The sequence below is a fragment of the Ctenopharyngodon idella genome, chromosome 5 (genome assembly GCF_019924925.1).
Source record: "Ctenopharyngodon idella isolate HZGC_01 chromosome 5, HZGC01, whole genome shotgun sequence".
In the NCBI taxonomy this organism is placed as follows: Eukaryota; Metazoa; Chordata; class Actinopteri; order Cypriniformes; family Xenocyprididae; genus Ctenopharyngodon; species Ctenopharyngodon idella.
Window position 1 is genome coordinate 30,609,497 of NC_067224.1, and position 20,983 is coordinate 30,630,479.

The 20,983-nt window shown below is 39.2% G+C and overlaps 1 protein-coding gene across 6 annotated transcripts in view; it reads right to left on the reverse strand.

Annotated features, from left to right (window-relative positions):
• sh3glb2b (SH3-domain GRB2-like endophilin B2b) overlaps positions 1-20,983 on the reverse strand; it is a 42,005-nt gene that overhangs the window by 11,405 nt on the left and 9,617 nt on the right. For 3 of the 6 annotated variants that reach the window (XM_051893298.1, XM_051893299.1, XM_051893297.1), the window contains exons 5-6: positions 17,147-17,239; positions 202-264 (exon numbers count right to left, since the gene is read on the reverse strand). In XM_051893298.1, the coding sequence (XP_051749258.1) occupies positions 202-264; positions 17,147-17,239 (156 nt within the window). The remainder of the gene's footprint in view (positions 1-201; positions 265-17,146; positions 17,240-20,983) is intronic. The other 3 variants (XM_051893303.1, XM_051893300.1, XM_051893302.1) reach the window with 1 other exon arrangement.

Genomic DNA, 20,983 nt, shown 5'->3' on the forward strand with positions numbered 1-20,983 from the left:
AAACAACAGTACAGTGCTATACCACCCCCATGAAGAACAGACTGTTGGAGGACATCCTGCTAATCTAAATTTAAAAGGTTTGGTGCAAATATCAGTGGGGAATTACGTATATACAAATAAGGGTCATGTTGAAAGAGGGAGAAAGAAGAAGAAAGAGTGTGGGGGAAGACTTCTAATGCTAAGGGTCTGCAGCCTTCTTACCGCAGATGCACTGGCGGACAGAACATAATTGCGTGGCCTAGTCTCCTGAAAGTCAGGCGCAGCCTACAGGTGGAGGGGGGAAAACAGAGTTTTACAAAGAATCATGCGTCCACATGAACTAACCCAGTAGACAACACTATTTTCAAATGAAAGTTAAAAATAAAAAAAACACATGACAAACCAGCCTGTAACCTCTGCCACACACGCACACAAAAACAGACAAATTAGGAGGGCAGATGCATATTTTTCAAATTTAAAATAAAATATAAAGCATGATCATTTATTTGCATTTTGTAACTGTTACTCAATCTTTTTTCAGTGTTTTTTACTCATAATTTTGTTTCAGTGGTTCAGTGTTCAAGTATCCATCACATTACTTCAAATAAAAACTAACAAGTTCTTAGTAATTTGTCACACTTTGTATTGTAAAAAAAAATAATAATAGTGACAGACTGAAAACAAAAGCAGTTTTCCTTTGTTGCACTGCTGTGTATCATGAAGAGCACAATGTTCTGGTCTCAACATGCCTTGATAAGCTCCTGTAAATAATAAACAAGATTCTCACTAACTGTGGCTTGAATCATCATCTATTAGTTTCCCAATATGCTGAGCACAATCATAGCTCCCCCTTACTTACATACTTTGTTGAGTGATACATTTATGAAAAGTCATTTACAGCATATGCTCACCAATACCAATTAATAGAAAGAATAAACACAAATACGTCTGGTCTGACTAATAGTGTTTAAACTACGTAATTTCCTATAACAGGGGTTCCCAACCTTTCCCAATCCTATGACCTAACATTTTATATCTTAGTACCTTCTGAAATTTCAAGTAATGTGACCTCTCTCATACATTCATTATATATATATATATATATATATATATATATATGTAGCCTGTGTGTGTGTGTATGTGTGTTCTGGCATATGTGGTTTATGAGGACACAAATGTGTATAATGACATGGGTATTACAACGTAAATATGGTTTATGGTTTCCTGTGTCCTCGTAAACCAAATGTCTTTATTAAAAAAAAAAAACAAAAAAAAAAACAAAAACAAATGTGATGGGTATGTTTAGGGGTAGGGTTAGTGTGTGTGTGTGTGTGTGTGTGTGTGTGTGTGTGTGTGTGTGTGTGTGTGTGTGTTTATACAGGGTTTGACATTAACTTTTTTTGTTCACCAGGCAGCCACTTGTGGCAAGTGGTTTTCCAAAGTTACCAGCCACTCAGCATTTTCATTGACAGCAGTTTTCATTTTTGGGAAATGACGCTCCAGAAATCAATCACAAATTAGGTAGGCCTATCATAAGAAAGCATTCAAAATTTGCCTTCTTTAAGAAGCCAACCTGTATTTACAAGGTAAACACTGTTAAAATGTGATCTTTGTAATCTGTTAACACAGGCGCCAAAAAAATATGTGCTGCTTATGCTCCCTTTACGCATGCACTGTGAAAGCAGCCTTTATTCCCACTGCACGCAGAGGTGGCGCGGAAGCGCATCGAGGAAGCGGCAGTGCCACGATCGTTGGAGAAGGGTCTATTGGATCATTTCGGCACCGAGTCTGTTTTTGCTGCGCCGCATACACTGAATTAAAGTCACAGTGCATTGTTCCTGATCAAAATTGACCTGATTAACATGAAAAATAACAAATTTCACCATAAAATCATGTAAGTGATGAAAAAATAAATAAAACTTAAAAAGCCTGTTTAACTGGAAGAATGATTTGGCGGTTTGACGGTCTCACATTATGCTGCGGATTTAAATGTGACGTATGAATTGAAATTATTTAAATACTTTTTACGTTGTTACTTTTCATGCAGTTAACAGGTCAACAGAGGATTCAACAAAAATAAATAGTAGCCTACGTAAATAAAATATACAGTGGGTACGGAAAGTATTCAGACCCCCTTAAATTTTTCACTCTTTGTTATATTGCAGCCATTTGCTAAAATCATTTAAGTTCATTATTTTTTCCTCATTAATGTACACACAGCACCCCATATTGACAGAAAAACACAGAATTGTTGACATTTTTGCAGATTTATTAAAAAAGAAAAACTGAAATATCACATGGTCCTAAGTATTCAGACCCTTTGCTCAGTATTTAGTAGAAGCACCCTTTTGATCTAATACAGCCATGAGTCTTTTTGGGAAAGATGCAACAAGTTTTTCACACCTGGATTTGGGGATCCTCTGCCATTCCTCCTTGCAGATCCTCTCCAGTTCTGTCAGGTTAGATGGTAAACGTTGGTGGACAGCCATTTTTAGGTCTCTCCAGAGATGCTCAATTGAGTTTAAGTCAGAGCTCTGGCTGGGCCATTCAAGAACAGTCACGGAGTTGTTGTGAAGCCACTCCTTTGTTATTTTAGCTGTGTGCTTAGGGTCATTGTCTTGTTGGAAGGTAAACCTTCGGCCCAGTCTGAGGTCCTGAGCACTCTGGAGAAGGTTTTCGTCCAGGATATCCCTGTACTTGGCCGCATTCATCTTTCCCTCGATTGCAACTAGTCGTCCTGTCCCTGCAGCAGAAAAACACCCCCACAGCATGATGCTGCCACCACCATGCTTCACTGTTGGGACTGTACTGGACAGGTGATGAGCAGTGCCTAGTTTTCTCTACACATACCGCTTAGAATTAAGGCCAAAAAGTTCTATCTTGGTCTCATCAGACCAGAGAATCTTATTTCTCACCATCTTAGCAAACTCCATGCAGGCTTTCATGTGTCTTGCACTGAGGAGAGGCTTCCGTCGGACCACTCTGCCATAAAGCCCCGACTGGTGGAGGGCTGCAGTGATGGTTGACTTTCTACAACTTTCTCCCATCTCCCGACTGCATCTCTGGAGCTCAGCCGCAGTGATCTTTGGGTTCTTCTTTACCTCTCTCACCAAGGCTCTTCTCCCTCGATAGCTCAGTTTGGCCGGACGGCCAGCTCTAGGAAGGGTTCTGGTCGTCCCAAACGTCTTCCATTTAAGGATTATGGAGGCCACTGTGCTCTTAGGAACCTTAAGTGCAGCAGAAATTTTTTGTAACCTTGGCCAGATCTGTGCCTTGCCACAATTCTGTCTCTGAGCTCTTCAGGCAGTTCCTTTGACCTCATGATTCTCATTTGCTCTGACATGCACTGTGAGCTGTAAGGTCTTATATAGACAGGTGTGTGGCTTTACTAATCAAGTCCAATCAGTATAATCAAACACAGCTGGACTCAAATGAAGGTGTAGAACCATCTCAAGGATGATCAGAAGAAATGGACAGCACCTGAGTTAAATATATGAGTGTCACAGCAAAGGGTCTGAATACTTAGGACCATGTGATATTTCAGTTTTTCTTTTTTAATAAATCTGCAAAAATGTCAACAATTCTGTGTTTTTCTGTCAATATGGGGTGCTGTGTGTATATTAATCTTTTAATTTTAGCAAATGGCTGCGATATAACAAAGAGTGAAAAATTTAAGGGGGTCTGAATACTTTCCGTACCCACTGTAAATCGTTTTACTTGCAAATTGTGATTGGAAATTCTGCCCTTACAGCACCTGTTAGCATAAACAAACCAGATGTTTCAATTTCAAATGTCTTTAGCTGCAATGAGCTTCTAGACTCTAATAAGGTTTCCTTCTGAGAAATGTGCCAAATCTGCAACACAGATTCCCAATAGTGTGCACTCTAGCGAGTTCAGTTGTTTAGCAAAAGTACAGCAAAAGATGAATTGTAGATGAATTCCATTTCACGGCCTGTGAAAGTAAGGTGAGGAGAGTTTGGGGGGGGGGCCATAATTATTGAAAAGCCTCTTACACATACTAGTGAAACAAAAAACATCAACCAACCATAGTGAAATTCATTCATATCCATAACTGAAAAGCCTCTTACAAACACTAGTGAAAACATTGATAAACCTTAGTGAAATTCATTCATACGCATTACTGAAAAAAAAAAGACTCTTACAAACACTAGTGAAAACATTGATAAACCTTAGTGAAATTCATTCATTCATTCATACGCATTACTGAAAAAAAAAGACTCTTACAAACACTAGTGAAAACATTGATAAACCTTACTAAAATTAATGCTGCGGAGATACTGGGATTGCGACATGACAGAATGCTTGATATCATCAGAGATTGTAATTACAATGTGCTCAATGTTGTTTGTAAAAAGGGTTGAGTAACATTTGCTTATTACGGTGTTTGTGGCCCATATAACATTCTGTCATTGTCTGGAGACTGTTATGATGCTGTTGAAGAGAATTTACATCCAGAGTTAAATAGTTACTTAAAGTGCTTGTATATATTTTGTGTATGTTCATTGAGTTTTATTATCTGATTACTGTAATGCTAATGTCAGTAAGTTAGTTTTTATTTGGTGTAATACACTGTTCTCATTTTCTGTGACATACTGTATATCAGGGAATTAAGTAAAGTGAGTTTACTGAACAAGAGAGTTTCACTTAGCTCATGTGACTTTGTCATATCAATTTCAACACACTGTGAAACAAAAACGAATTTCTTATAGTATTTGTTGAGTGTGACAGAAATAAAATAGCGTATGTGCCACCAGAAAACACAGACTCTTCTATGTTTGCAACATCTAGGTACTATAATAATATTATCTGCTAATACCATAACATTAAATCTTGATTGGTTTTCATTGGTGACATCATATGTAAATGATATGCGGCCCATGAGACTTGCACTTGGACCATAGTGCAGCCCATTGGGAAAAATGTTTGAGAACCACTGCTGTAGCCTTTATAGGCCTATGCTAAATCATATTATTACAATACTTCAGACACTTTTAAGGGGCGATGGAACAAACTAGATTGAAGAACCTAGCCAGTGTACTTTAAGGATTAATATACATTTCAACGGTCCCCAATAGCATTTGTAAAAGGTATCCTACTTTGCAAAATTAATTTGTAGTGTACTAAGTTTGTGCTTGATGGAAGCATGAAATAATTGCATTTACAGTGTAAGACTGAAAATATCTAAAGATATTTTAAAACGAACAAAGACATTTGCTTTACTGTTTCAACCCCCTCTCTCTTGCTACAAGGGCCATTTGGAAGGCACAAAGGTGTTGAAGGTGATCAAGGCCTGTAGGCCAAAATGTATATACATTGGGGGTCTACAAATGGTCACACCTTTAGTACAGTGGAGGAAGTTTTAATGTCCTGATTGGTCAGTTTGAATGTCTCATATTTTGGTTTCAGTCACATGGTCAAGGAAGGGATAAAAGAAGATTGTAACTGTTGCTCTGTTTTTGATTCTTGGCTTTTCTTGGGCATTCTTTCTCTCTCTCTCTCTCTCTTTCTCTTTCACTCTCTCTCTCTATCTCTCAGGTAACTTTTGACATACATGCTGGGTACGATTAATGGTATATGATTTTATCATCTCATACATCTATTTTGTAATTATTTTAAGTGTAACCATAATCAGATATTGTCATTAAACCCTTTCTATTACAAATGATGTGCTAACTAGTTTTGATTTAGTATTAACATTAATGTGCTCCCTATTGCAATACAATATTGTCACACTGTAGCAACGCTCTCCCACATATTTTGCTATTATAACTGCGCTTATTTCCATCGTTGGTATAAGTTGCAGTGGGTGGTTATAGACAAGAAATGTACAGTTTTCTGCCATCTTGCTGATAACGTTTCTTTAGTCGCTCGGCAACCCTACAGCCTGAACCCCTGTAGGAGGTCCACCCTTACAGATGGTGCCGAAACCCGGGATCCCTTGCAGTGAGTTTTCTGAAATCTACTTTGATCGGTCATCAGAATGAGGACATTTTTTCACAGTTGATCTTGTGAATGGATTAAAGCTGACGTTCTCAACAAGGAATGGGTAAGTCTGTTTTCATTGTTTAATGGTATGATATTCAGATCTCCTCAGGGATGGAAGGCAAAATTTCTGAAAAGAGTGACGCATTGTTTGCTTTATGGAGCAAAAAAGTTGAGCCTACTTTGTGCAAACTCAAGAAACAATATATTGGGATTAAATGTTCAGATGATGAAATGCTCAAATGGTGGGACATAATTGGCAAACATCAAAATAAATCAAAACGTGGCGAAATAATTGAGGCTTTAAACTTCATAAGTTGTGCGCGGCTGCGTGATGTGACCACACATCTATTTTCAAGTATAGATGCTAAATGTAAAGAAGTGCATTCTAAAAATGCAGAGGCCCAAAAGTCAGAGGTAAAGATTCGGGATCTTCAAACACAGCTAGATAATTTACTAGCTGAGCAGTTAGACCTGACTGAAAAGTGTAAAAAACACACAAGGAGACCATTGCAGATCTCATGGCTAAGCTAAATGCTAAAAAGTCTCCCAAAATGCTTAACAGCGATGGGGCTAAAAAGCATGTTCACTTCTTAGATGAGGTGACTTGCTCTAATGAATCTGGAATGTTTTGTTCAGAGGCCACTAATCAAGAAAGTGTGCCCATTTCAGTTCTTAAGGTGATGCAGCACCGTAATAGCGCAGAGTCATGTACCAGAACGCATGGTGTGCAAGCATTAGAGAGTCATGAAAATCCTCAAACTCCAGGAGAACACAGCAAACAACCCTGTGGCAAAGAGAGCAGGTTTTTGCAGTTCCTGTCAGAAAATAGGCCATACAGAGGAAAAATGCTGGTCACTGGATAGGGGTAGACCTCCACCTTATTTTCAGAAAAACAGGAAACCACATTCTAAGAGTAAAGATCAACGCTCATTTGCAGGTAAATCTCTTAGTGAGTTAACTGCATTGTTCATGCAAGGCCTCCAGCTACTGACTTCACTTGCTAGTGGATTAGCAGCCCAATAGCAATAAGTTTAATAGTTAAACATCCAAATTGCAATGATCCTGTTTGTATTTCCAAATTTGTAATTGTGCTAAACACATTGTGCTCATAGAACACACATTAAAGTTGTTTGTGATACTATATGTACACATAGACTAGCTGAGTTTATTCTTTAAAACACACGATTGCTTTACTGTAAGTGTTGTATGAAACACTTAGGTTAAAGGTTGTAGATGTTATCCATTCTAGGCCATGTATCTTGTGTTAATTGGAATAATAAGTGTAGTACTGGAATTGTATTGCAATTTCTAGGTGCATGTGTGACTATGTTGAATTTGTTTGTCTCCTAAGTGGAAAACTTAGCTATTTTCAATATAGCTGGAGTAAAACCATGTACAGGAGCAAAGAATTGCCATGTGGCTACAATGTGATTCACAATTGCATTAACCATGAAAATGCTTTCCTCACAGCAGGATTCAGTAACTCTGAACTTTGCACTTTTTATCATGCTCCTTAACAAAAACATTGGTGTTGAAAGATTTTGAGCCAGATCACACCTCATACTCACATCTTCAAGCTGGCTCCCTGTTACAAAAACAGGACCAAATTTACATCACAATTGTAAAACCTTCTCACCATTGTTTGGAGCATGATTGCATTTACACATAGCCACAGCTAAATGCAGCCACATAGATTTGATCTTCACACCCAAAGTCAAATCTACATTCACGTATGCATCACAAAATGTATGCATATTATTTAAGTCTTTAAGTTTAGACTGTATTATAACTGTGAATTTTGTTTTTTCTTTAGATTCACTAAACCAATTATCATTTGTCTCACCAAATTAAATATCAAAATGTATGTTTTTCTCCTTCTTACTTAAGCACAAAAACTGTAATATCATTAATGCCTTTGAAACAATTCTGAAGCTTATTTTATTTGTTTCTTTGTATTTTGTCCATTTGACTTGTAACAATGATTGTTTTGAACATTAATTCAATTGAATCTCTGTATTTGGTTACACTGAATATTTTGCTGATACTCTTCATGATAAAGGGGGGCTTAAAACCAACAATTGTTGTTTTGTTATTATGCAATTTATTTCAATGTTTCCAGAAACAGTGTAAGAGCTTGTAAGATCTTCTTTTATTCCCACCTTGACCACTTTATCAAGTACATCGTTTTAAGGGCTTATTGCCAGAGACAAATTTAATCTGACCATATCAAACCTCTGACCAATGACAAATGCCATATGTATGCTTTTGCTATTTGTTGTGCTATATGTTCTTTTAAATCACAGGATCCCTGCTTCACAAGTTCAAATCCTGTGTCTTGTCTCAAAGGAGGGACAACTGAGTTCTACCATCATCAGTGCCTGATTCTTGTGGAGGTGTGAAGTGTTTGATGGATGATTTGCATATCAATGAGCAGTGCAACACCATTCGATGAAGATCTCTCACAGGACTGAAAGGAGAACAAAGACTGACCAACTGCTATTGCAACAAGTCTGGACAAGAAGTCTGAAGATGACATCTACACACAACAGAAAGCATGTCTTTGTGGACTGTGCCACCTTTGGACTCCATGAGTGTGGCCAACGGTGCCAAGGAGGGATCTGTAAGACTGAAAATATCTAAAGATATTTTAAAACGAACAAAGACATTTGCTTTACTGTTTCAACCCGCTCTCTCTTGCTACAAGGGCCATTTGGAAGGCACAAAGGTGTTGAAGGTGATCAAGGCCTGTAGGCCAAAATGTATATTCATCGGGGGTCTACAAATGGTCACACCTTTAGTACAGTGGGGGAAGTTTTAATGTCCTGATTGGTCAGTTTGAATGTCTCATATTTTGGTTTCAGTCACATGGTCAAGGAAGGGATAAAAGAAGATTGTAACTGTTGCTCTGTTTTTGATTCTTGGCTTTTCTTGGGCATTCTCTCTCTCTCTCTCTCTCTCTCTCTCTCTCTCTCTCTCTCTCTCTCTTTCTCTTTCACTCTCTCAGGTAACTTTTGACATACATGCTGGGTACGAATAATGGTATATGATTTTATCATCTCATACATCTATTTTGTAATTATTTTAAGTGTAACCATAATCAGATATTGTCATTAAACCCTTTCTATTACAAATGATGTGCTAACTAGTTTTGATTTAGTATTAACATTAATGTGCTCCCTATTGCAATACAATATTGTCACACTGTAGCAACGCTCTCCCACATATTTTGCTATTATAACTGCGCTTATTTCCGTCGTTGGTATAAGTTGCAGTGGGTGGTTATAGACAAGAAATGTACAGTTTTCTGCCATCTTGCTGATAACGTCTCTTTAGTCGCTCAGCAACCCTACAGCCTGAACCCCTGTAGGAGGTCCACCCTTACAACAGTGGATTTTCAGTTAGTACAGACATGTCAATGTATTTTTAGTATACTTATAAAATAAATGTATTTTGAATACAATTAAGTGTATTTATTTTTCACTAGGGATTGTAGTGCAGTGCAATTTCATTGAGCAGATCCTGTGACAAGGTTACTGAAGATGGGTGACAGGCCTGTACACCCTTCAGATACTATCTCCTTGACTGAGCTCACTAATCATCCTATCCACTCTTCAAATTGGCAGAGCTTTCAAGATCAGCACCAACAGCACCACAAGTTGATTCAACAACAAATTGTTTTATTGGCTTTTGTTTGCGTCAAAGAGATATGGACTGATCATCACTGTAAATTGCCTGACAAATAGCCTTTGCCCTGTTGTACAGGCTTTGTGCTGTTTCGTACGTTTGGGAAATGGACAACAGACACTCAACTATTACCATCATGTAGACCACAGAAAACACAACTTTGCACAACTTTATCCTGAGGCCAGATGGTCTTATTTCTTCAAGACACATTAAGACAGCACTGTAGTTTTCTAGCATTGCGGTAACAAATGCAAGCTGACATGACCAGCGAATTCTTGAAAGCTGAGCAAGTTCATGGCCACATAGTCCAAGTTGTTTATGTACCGCAATCTGCATCTTGTGGTTTAGAAGTGAGAAGTTGAAAAATGTGCTGCTTCTTGAACCGCTCTGCATGTGTAACAAAGGATGAGGTTTACTTGATGTGAGTAGCAGCGTTGTGTGTAAATGGCTTCCATGTGATTTGCTTGGAAAAGAGCCTGCACACCACCAGAATATGCTGCTCATCATAGATGCACCGTTCGTCATACATCAGAGCTGCGTAATTATCTTGGCATCAAAAACGAAGCCTCGTTTACTGAAATCATGTGACTTTGGTGCTCCGAACCACTGATTCGAGACAAAAGATTTGTAAAGCTTCGAAGCATTTTTTTTGGCACACAAAAAGTATTCTCGTCGCTTTATAATATTAATGTAGAACCACTGTACTCACATGAACTGTTTTAAATATGTCTTTAGCAACTTTCTGGATCTTGAGAGGTTCTGTGACATTGCGGGCAATAGTGGCCTCACTGAGCCATCGGATTTCATCAAAAATATCTTAATTTGTGTTTTGAAGATGAATGAAGGTCTTACGGGTGTGGAATAAGGGTGAGTAATAAATGACATTATTTTCATTTTTGGGTGAACTAACCCTTTAAAGCCTTGCCATGAGGCCATCATGGCACTGTGAACAGCATTTTTTAATGTTCTCTGAATGAACAAACTGTCCTACCATTTTGAATTGAATGGTCTCATTTGAAACTTAAAATAGTTTATTGGATAATGGGCAAGTTTTAATTGTTTAGGGCCTGTCTCAAGGTCACCTAGGTCATCCTTGTCTTTTCTGGCTTTCCTTTTCTTTCAGCAGTCTCATACTCTTCCCTTATCCTAACAATTTGATCTACAAAGTGTAAACATATAGTAAACAAATGGTGTACAAATTTGAGATGCTTAGCATGTCACATGAATAGCTTTTTTAACATTAGATATATCATTTTCTTGGTGTTTGCTTTTTTTCTTGAAACCACACCAATAATTTTTTGGTGAGGGTTTGGTGATATATTATTAGTCACCAATATGCCTGAACTAATTGTTTTAAGAAGAATGCTTGCAAGTTAATAACTTGGGTTTAAGCCTTGAGTAAAATGTCATTATTTAGCATACTGATTTACTATTGGGTAGCAAGCAGTGAGTGCCTTCTGGATGCTGACACTCAATGACCACATCTTTGATGCTTGATCTGTCTAAAAAAACGTATTGATAAATAAACCCACTTTTCATTTACTGGTCTGTCATGGGTCATATCATACCTCTCGAGCCCTCTATCTCCTCCTGATTGGCAGTGTCTGTCTGTTTTCTGAAAAATGTCAAAAGCCCCTTATCTTTTGAAATATAGAATTTGTTTCATTTCACAAATAAAATAGGTTGTATAACATTTATTTTGTTATCCATGTACTTAAAATCGACCTGTCCATGATGAAAAGCAGTCTGCGCTGCTGGCTGTGTTAGATTACCGTTTATCTTAAAGATGCAGTAGGTGATCTAGGAAATGCTAACGTTAGCCTGCTAGCATACAATCCCACCCTCCCTGCAAATCTCTGGCCAAAGCCATGCCTCCTCCAAAACACACGAATGCACACACACACAGCTGTTCTCTGCAAAGCATCACAAGAGATGGCGCTAAACTACTTCATGTCTCAAAGCACATAATATTACAATAATAATAATAATTAACATAAACAACTTAAAGAGTTTGTACCTGACTGCTGCAGATTGATTTCGGTGTTGATACTGTTGACATGGATTCACATAATTCCAAATCTGACTGAAGGGCTCTGGTTAGAACATCACGGGTTGCCATCTCTCAGGCCCGTTTACACTAATGCCTCGTCTACACTGGCTATACTGAATCTCCGTCTGCACTACACGACCAAAAATGCATTTCACATGACCATTCATGCACACTGAGCATGCGCTTAGAAGTGTAAACCGTTGCCTCATGCGGATGTAGGTAGCTGCAGGAGAAAATAAATAAATAAATAATAATAATATTATATTATATTATATTATATTATATTATATTATATTATATATACACATATATATATATACACACACACATATATATACATATACACATATATACACATACATACATATATATACACACATATATACATACATATATATGTATATATATATATGTATATATATATGTATGTATATATATATATGTATATATATATATGTATGTATATATATATATATGTATATATATATATATATGTATATATATATGTATGTATATATATATATATATGTATGTATATATATATATGTATATATATATGTATGTATATATATATATATATATATATATATGTATTTTACACGGTCGTCAAGGATACGCAGAGCGAATGTGGGCAGCCACGGCATCGTTTTTAAAAGTCTGTTCCCTTTCGATACTTCAGTCATACTGCGTGTGGGATAAACTCCTTTTTCCACGGTGGAGCTGTGCGAGCCTATGGCGAAGCAGCGCGCCAAAGCCCGCCAAAATGGGCAGGGTGACTGGCTATATAAGCAGGCACTTCGCCATAGGATTTCAGATCTTTCTCCTTCTGCAACGACGGCGCTTCTCTTCGCTGGACTTCGAGACTGAACCCCTTCTCTCGCCTACTGGAACGAGCTCTGTCCTTGCCGTTGAAGAGGCATTGCAGCGGACCAGCTGAGACTCACCGACCGCCTGCAGCGCCGGCACCCTCGCAGACTGCCAGCCCTCAAGCGCCGCTCTCGAGCTGCCTGCTTCACGCTTCCGGTTTCTCAGCGCTTCAACGCTTTAAAAAGATCATATTTCAGCGGTTTATTACTGCTCTCTAAAAGACCTATTCCAGTGGTTTTCACCACTTTAAAAAGAGCACTTTAAATGCCGTTTTCACAGCGCTGCGACATTGTTCAATGTCGCGCCACAACTGTGGCACATGCAGAGCCCCTCTGCGTCTGGACGATGGACACGGTGAGTGCATTTTCTGCCTGGGCAAGCCCCACGCAGAGGCGGCGCTCACCGGGACTTCATGTTCTCATTGTGAGAACATGAGTCTCGCCTCTCTGTGCTTGCGGAGCGCTTTCTTCATTAAAAGTGGTCCCGCCCCTCGCGCCCTCCCATTCTCTTCCTCCCACGAGCCTGCGAGGAAGAAACAGCGGGACAGAGGGGCTCAGCGCACGGAGACGAGTGAGCTCACGCCGGCTCAGCCCCTGCGTGCCTCACTCTCTCCGCCCAGAGAGTCTTCTCCCATCCTATTCTCCCGCCCCGATCAGCGTCCCTCAGCTGAAGCGAGCGACCTCGTATCATTTGGCAGTTCTGAGGACGAGCCGCTTGATGACAGCATTGGCGGCTTCTGAAGACCCCGCCCACCTGCCGTCTCTGGAGCACATCGACGCCAGGGCAGGAATATACGCGAGTTATTCCACATCCTCTCCAAGGCTGTTGAGGAACTCAACCTCGAGTGGGCTCCCCCTGAAGAGCCGACACGCAGCAGACTGGACGAGTGGTTCCTGCCCGGACGCCGCCAGGCCCCTCGCCAGTGCTCTGCACCATTTTTTCCTGAGGTGCACAACGAGCTGACTAAGTCGTGGCGCGCCCCCTACTCGGCCCGCCTACGCACTACTACATCTGCAGCTCTCACCACCGTGGATGGCTCTCACGAGAAGGGATACGAGCAAATGCCACCCCTGGACGAGGCTGTGGCCGCTCATCTCTGTCCTCTCGTGGCCGTGGGCTGTGGGATGGAAGAATAAACGGGCCCTTCCTACTAAGCCCTGCGGAACTACCTCTGCTCTGGCTGGCAGAGCTTATTCTTCTGCAGGCCTTTCCGTGAGCCCTGCGTGCCTTGAGTTTGGGTCTAACGACTCGAAGGTCATTCTAAAACCCAGGCATGTCTACGTCCCCAAAGTGCTCTCGACCCCATTCAGACCACAGGTCATTTCCCTCTCAGCGCTACCTCCCTCGACGGACGAGCAAGAGTTGGAGTTACTCTGCCCAGTTAGGGCGTTGAGGACCTACATCGAGTGGTTGCAGCCATTTCGGCAGTCTGACCAGCTCTTTGTCTGCTTTGGCAGCCGCAGCAAGGGGCTTCCGGTCACAAAGCAACGACTCTCGCATTGGATAGTCCACGCTATTGCTCTATGCTATTGTCTATGGGCCTAGATTGCCCCATAGGAGTAAAAGCCCACTCCACTAGAGGTATGGCCTCCTCGTGGGCCTGGTCTAGTGGTGTCTCTATCAAGGACATCTGTGAGGCGGCCGGCTGGTCCTCGCCGTCCACTTTTGTCAGATTTTATAACCTGGACATACCGACCTTACATGCTCAGGTCCTCTCAGTATGATATGACGGCCTCTGATGAGCCCCGTCATCATACCATACTTAGGGAGCTAGCTCCCTCTTTAGCAAGTGTAACATAAAGGGCTCAACTTCGGCCTTCTTACTTATCCTCTGGGCCCCCTTGGTGCCCAAGATAGGGTCAGTCGTTCCCTCCCATGGCACGGCGTGGTTGAATTCATTCCCCACACGCAGTATGAGTGAAGTATCGAAAGGGAACATACTCGGTTACGAACGTAACCTTGGTTCCCTGAGATACGGAACGAGTACTGCGTTAGTTGCCGTGCCACAGGGCTGCACGACTCAGTGTCGTCACTTCAGTCGATTGATTAACAAAGTGAACAACTGAAAGAAAACAAGTTGACAAAAAGATTGAATCTACTATTTGGTGATAATATAGCATAACGAGGAGATATATACACTATTTGTTTGTAGGAACACCACAAGTGTGACTTTGTTCCATTTTGTACGAAATAAAAGCACTTCAAAACAACCTTCCTGGTTAAACATTAAAGCACAGTAGTGTGATAAACAATGCATTTTCTCCATATTTTGTTGAATAATGACAAGTCCACAAATAATGTTTTTTTCACTCAAAAACTGAGGTTCATAAGCTCAGATCAGTGAGGCCTATGATCAACCTAAAGTTCCAAAAGAAATACAAAACCTGTCCTAATTTAAAGAAAACAGATTGAATCCAATATATAGTAAGAATATAGCATAATGATCGATTTACAAGCAATTTTTACATTAACCGGGAACAACAAAGGTGTAACAGGGTTTTCAACACCGCATAAGGATTAAAACATTGTGCTTCACTCTGAAACTTGCAGCGCATATATTTATTTAATTAAATATAAAAATCAACCCACCAAAGTGGCTAGTGGGAATGACTGTGTTACACACCACTGCTGAAACTGGTGGGTGTTAATGTCAAGCCCTGTATATATACAGTTTTTTTTTCTCTCTTGTATCGCACAGACCTTTCCATCATGGATTTCATCGACAACCGGTTGGGAAACCCTGCTTTACATATTCCTATAATTTTTTTTATATATATATATATATATATATATATATATATATATATATATATATATATATATATATATAATTATGGCACCACAGAGGTGACAGATCGATCTATCTATCTATCTATCTATCTATCAGGCCTGTACAAGTAATTGCTTGCATGAGGCAGCCAAGGATGAAAGGCAGTTGAGAAAACACACACACACACACATACACACACACACACAAAGATACTCACATCTCCCTCACACTGTGCAAATGACAACAGAGAGGTGTGTTAGTATATACATGGAAAGGTAAATATCTGACACAGTGCACGCAATCTAATATATTTGGCCATTGGAAAGTCGGGAAAAAAAACCCCTGATGACTGAGTCATAATTTTACTCCCTTGTACAAAAAAACAAAAATAAAGGTTTATAAAGGTATTCATAGTCTAATCCGGTTTCATGGACATCTGGTTGGGAAACCCTGCTTATATATAAAATTTTATTCTCTTGCTCACACAAAAAGAACAAACAACCAGGTTCCTTTATAGAGGTAGAGATTTCTATATAAATTTATAGAGGTCTGGTCTGGTCTGGTCTTGTCCTAACCTTAGATTACCTCATCAAAACTTTAACTTAATATGCATCAAGAGGGAAATTACCAAAAATCACTTCCTAAATGTGTGTATTATCAAACAGTCTCAGTTAGGAAAGGAATCAATGAAAACATGACTCAAAGCAGGTGACTCATCCTTCAGAGTAAGTTACACTCAGTGAGAGCCACTTCTTAAATCACTGAAAGTCAAAGAAATGAAAAAGCAAATATAAGTGAAATCATAATCCAATAATGATGTTTCCATATGCCTGAATCAAAGAATTTCTTCATGAATATCTTCCACCTTACAACCAGTCCCTGAAAAACTTGACCATGTAAATCACCCTTTCTCAATGAGGTAACACTTTTAACACAGGGATACCCTAATTACACAGCCACTTTATAAAAATATGTGGTGACCAGGGGCTAATGAATAAAATGACCTAGAGTAACAGTAATAATAATAACACTTTACAATAGGGTTTCATTTGTGAACATTAACTACATTAAGTAACAATAGTAAACAATTACTATTAATTATTATTAACCTTTTTTTTGCATTTACTAATAAATAGTGTACATTTTGGAAATCAAAATCTGTATCTGTCAGCAGCACTGTGAACTAACAAACAAAAAATGAATGCATTTTATAAACCTTAAAAATTAATACATGCTGTAAAAACTATATTGCTCATTGTTAGTTCATGTTGGATAATGCATTAGCTAATGTTAACAAATTAGACATTATTGTAAAGTGTTACTAATAATGGTTTGGCTTTAAAATACACAGTAACCAATATATGTTACCCAAACCTCATATTTTATCACATCATGTTTGGCAGTTTAGTTCTATAAAGATCCTTTTCATTTTCCAGAATGATGAAAGTAAGCTGCTTCCAGTATGTTAACAAATTAATAGGAATCAGTCTGTTTGATTTTTTTTTTTTTTTAAACTTTCAGTGTTTGATTTGCCAGCCACACCACATCATTCGCTTGCGCAACGTGGATTGTAACTCACTGGTAACCTCATAATGAGCTGTATTTGGACTGCAGGCTAGACAGTGAGTATCTTTGCTTTTTCATGGCAGACTTCCTGAAGTGTCCCTTGAGTGATCTAATTCCTACATTGACAGCTCATAAGCACTCCATGATAAAAGGGGGGCAGGGGAGATGAAAAAAAACATGAGGGTGAGCTATGTGATGATAGCATAAGTGAAAATAAACCTTACAGCAGCCTTGGCCTCTGCTAACTTTGCTTTCTTGAGTCGAGCTTTGCAAACATCCAAATCAAGGCGCCGGTTCTCAAGTAGTCTTCTCTCTTTCTGAAAACAAAACATACAGACCTTTGAGAAAAAGAATGTGTGTTTAACTGCATTGTACTTCACATCGTAAAAGTACATTTAAAAAAACAAAACAAAAAAAACTGTTCATGCAGATAATATTAATGAAATAAAAGTCCACTTAAGTGAACTTAAAAGGAAGTGCACTTTCATGATTGTTTCTTAACACACAGTCTGTTAACTGTCAGGTGTTCCGGTGGCAAAACACTTGGAGCCAGATTTACTAACAGCTTGCGCCAGCACAAACCCTCTTTTGACGTTAAAAACTACTGTCAGGATTTACTAAAGACACACAGTGCAAAATTAGTGCTGAAAAGGCATGGACTGAGTTGTTTTTGTGGCTGACCTTATTGCATATGCATTTGTAGGAGTTTTTTTTTTCCTTTTGCGCTTGTGCATTTACTGGTATTTGCGCCATATTTAACGCCCAAAAAAGCATGTCTTAACCCATTTTGCGACATGGCTGCAATTGTTACTGCTAGGAGGAGACACTGCAGGGAACAGAGTGCGCGTGGTAGAAGGGAGGAAATATTTTCCACTCGTATTAATTTCTTTGGAATGCCAGAGGAAGAAATTATCCGAACATATCGTTTGCCAAGCCATGTTGGCATATTTATATATATATATATATATATATATATACACACATACACACACACACAGTATATCACAGAAGTGAATACACCCCTCACATTTTTGTAAATATTTTATTATATCTTTTCATGTGACAACACTGAAGAAATGACACTTTGCTACAATGTACTGAGTGTACAGCTTGTTTAAAAGTGTAAATTTGCTGTCCCCTCAAAATAACTCAACACACAGCCATTAATGTCTAAACCGCTGGCCACAAAAGTGAGTACACCCCAAAGTGAAAATGTCCAAATTGGGCCCAAAGTGTCAATATTTTGTGTGGCCACCATTATTTTCCAGCACTGCCTTAACCCTCTTGGGTATGGAGTTCACCAGAGCTTCACAGGTTGCCACTGGAGTCCTCTTCCACTCCACCATGACGACATCACGGAGCTGGTGGATGTTAGAGACCTTGCGCTCCTCCACCTTCCGTTTGAGCATCTGTGGGGCATCCTCAATAGGGTTTAGCAAGATTTAGCATGCTTTAGCAAGGCAGTGGTCGTCTTGGGGTCGTGTTTGGGGTCGTTATCATGTTGGAATACTGCCCTGCGGCCCAGTCTCCAAAGGGAGAGGATCGTGCTCTGCTCATTCATGGTTCCCTCAATGAACTGTAGCTCCCCAGTGCCGGCAGCACTCATGCAACCCCAGACCATGACACTCCCACCACCATGCTTGACTGTAGGCAAGACACACTTGTCTTTGTACTCCTCACCTGGTTGCTGCCACACACGCTTGACACCATCTGAACCAAATAAGTTTATCTTGGTCTCATCAGACCACAGGACATGGTTCCAGTAATCCATGTCCTTAGTCTGCTTGTCTTCAGCAAACTGTTTGCGGGCTTTCTTGTGCATCATCTTTAGAAGAGGCTTCCTTCTGGGACATCAGACCAATTTGATGCAGTGTGCGGCGTATGGTCTGAGCACTGACAGGCTGACCCCCCACCCTATCAACCTCTGCAGCAATGCTGGCAGCACTCATACGTCTATTTCCCAAACACAACTTCTGGATATGACGCTGAGCACGTGCACTCAACTTCTTTGGTTGAACATGGCGAGGCCTGTTCTGAGTGGAACCTGTCCTGTTAAACCGCTGTAGGGTCTTGGCCACCGTGCTGCAGCTCAGTTTCAGGGTCTTGGCAATCTTCTTATAGCCTATGCCATCTTTATGTAGAGCAACAATTCTTTTTTTTCAGATTCTCATTGAGTTCTTTGCCATGAGGTGCCATGTTGAACTTCCAGTGACCAGTATGAGAGAGTGAGAGCGATAACACCAAATTTAACCTCATTTAACCGCAACGTCCTCATTTATGTCCCGTTACACAGTTTTCCTGGTTAAGTTAAGATTACATAAAAAAAGACCAAATACAATTCTATTTTGTATTTTTACACTAAATGTAATGTTCTACTTATTAAAACCAAGTGTAAATTTCATCAAGTTAGTGTTTTTACGCATTTTTACATTTATTCCAAAATAATAACTAAAAGGCAATTTAACAATTTAAACAATATATATTATTTATAAATTGACTATTAAAATTTTTAAGTCAATTTATTTTCAGCAGTCACCAAGCTTCACACTGGTCACTCACTCAGACACAAAGATGTACCTTTAATTTCACCACACTGATTGCTCACTAAAAACCCCTGCAGTCATCATTTTTTAAGGCCATTTCGAGTTTGATTTTGACATGAAATAAAGCGGTGATATCTAAGTGACAGTTTTTTACTTTTTAATTAGTCTTCACATTAACAACATCAGTGTCTTCATTCAGGCTGATTCGACGAGAACGTGCACAAAAACAAGAGGTGGGATTTATCACACGAACCAATCATGTCCAATCGGAACCGATCATATCCAATTATCGCTTTGGGGGCTCTGCTTTGTTTCTTCTTCATCTTCTATGAGCTTAAACAAAGAGGCGCAACTCTGATGCTTTTTGGGTAAAAGCCACGAGGTGGCGCTTCAGTAGCACGGCAGCCATTTTGGGGTGAAAATGCCAACTGGACAATAGAATCCATCACATCTTATGCACCAAAAATCGGCGAATCTCACAGCCAAATCAGAAATGCAATAGAAAATTTCTCAAATTCAGTAAATTTTATGACACCTACAGTAAATGTATTGTCTTAACCTATATATGTTTTATGTGATTAGTTGTGGAATCCAACCATTACACATCTGAGGTAATGTAGTTAGCCTACTTTTGAGTATTTTCATGTTATGCAACTTTACATATTTACTATTAATAGTAAATTAATAAATTAATAATTAATAAAGTTAAGATAATCATGTTTGTAGTGTGATCCAGGGGATTAAAACGTAGGCAGACCTAGTGGAGTAATATAGTAATAGTAAATTACTCGGTCTGAAATACGTTTTAATCCGCTGGATCACACTACAAACATAATGACGTTATATAACATGATGCATTGCTGTGTCTGTTATCCCATAATTGCCACTTTTGGACAGTGGCTGTGTTTTTTTTTTTTTTTTTTTGCTTTTTTTTGTTTTTTGTTTAGTCTTGCTTTAACAGACATTAATATAAGACAACACTTCAAAAACAGTTTATTGTCAAGCTGTTATATTCTGTTATATATTTATTGTCCAATATTCCTAATTTTTCTGATGCATGTCCTTAATTTAATTTCATATGTTAGTATTAATTCAGTGTTTATAATGCTAATACTTGAACTTCAAAGAATTTTAACTCAAACTGACTGGGTTTCTAGAGAGCAAAGGTTTTGTGAAAAAAGTGGAAGACTTAAACAAAAAGTCTGTAAAATAAACTGTTAAAAGGATTTGATGATCACTAGCGATAGTATTTTATTCTGTGTTGTCATCATTCAGGTTGGATTTTAGCTTTAATGTACTTTTTTTTTTTTAACAAAGCAGCTGATATTGCCATAGAAACTAGTGGACTGCCGAGTCGCTTTCACCCCACAATGGCGGGAACGCAGGGCTGCTGCTGGGCGCCGGTGTTGCAATGGAACGTTCTATTGAGTGTCGCTTCTTGTCAGTGCATATTCTTTGGCTGAAGGGAGGCACTGTAACTTCACCTGCGGGTGTCGCTGTTTGACAGTGTTTCTTTAG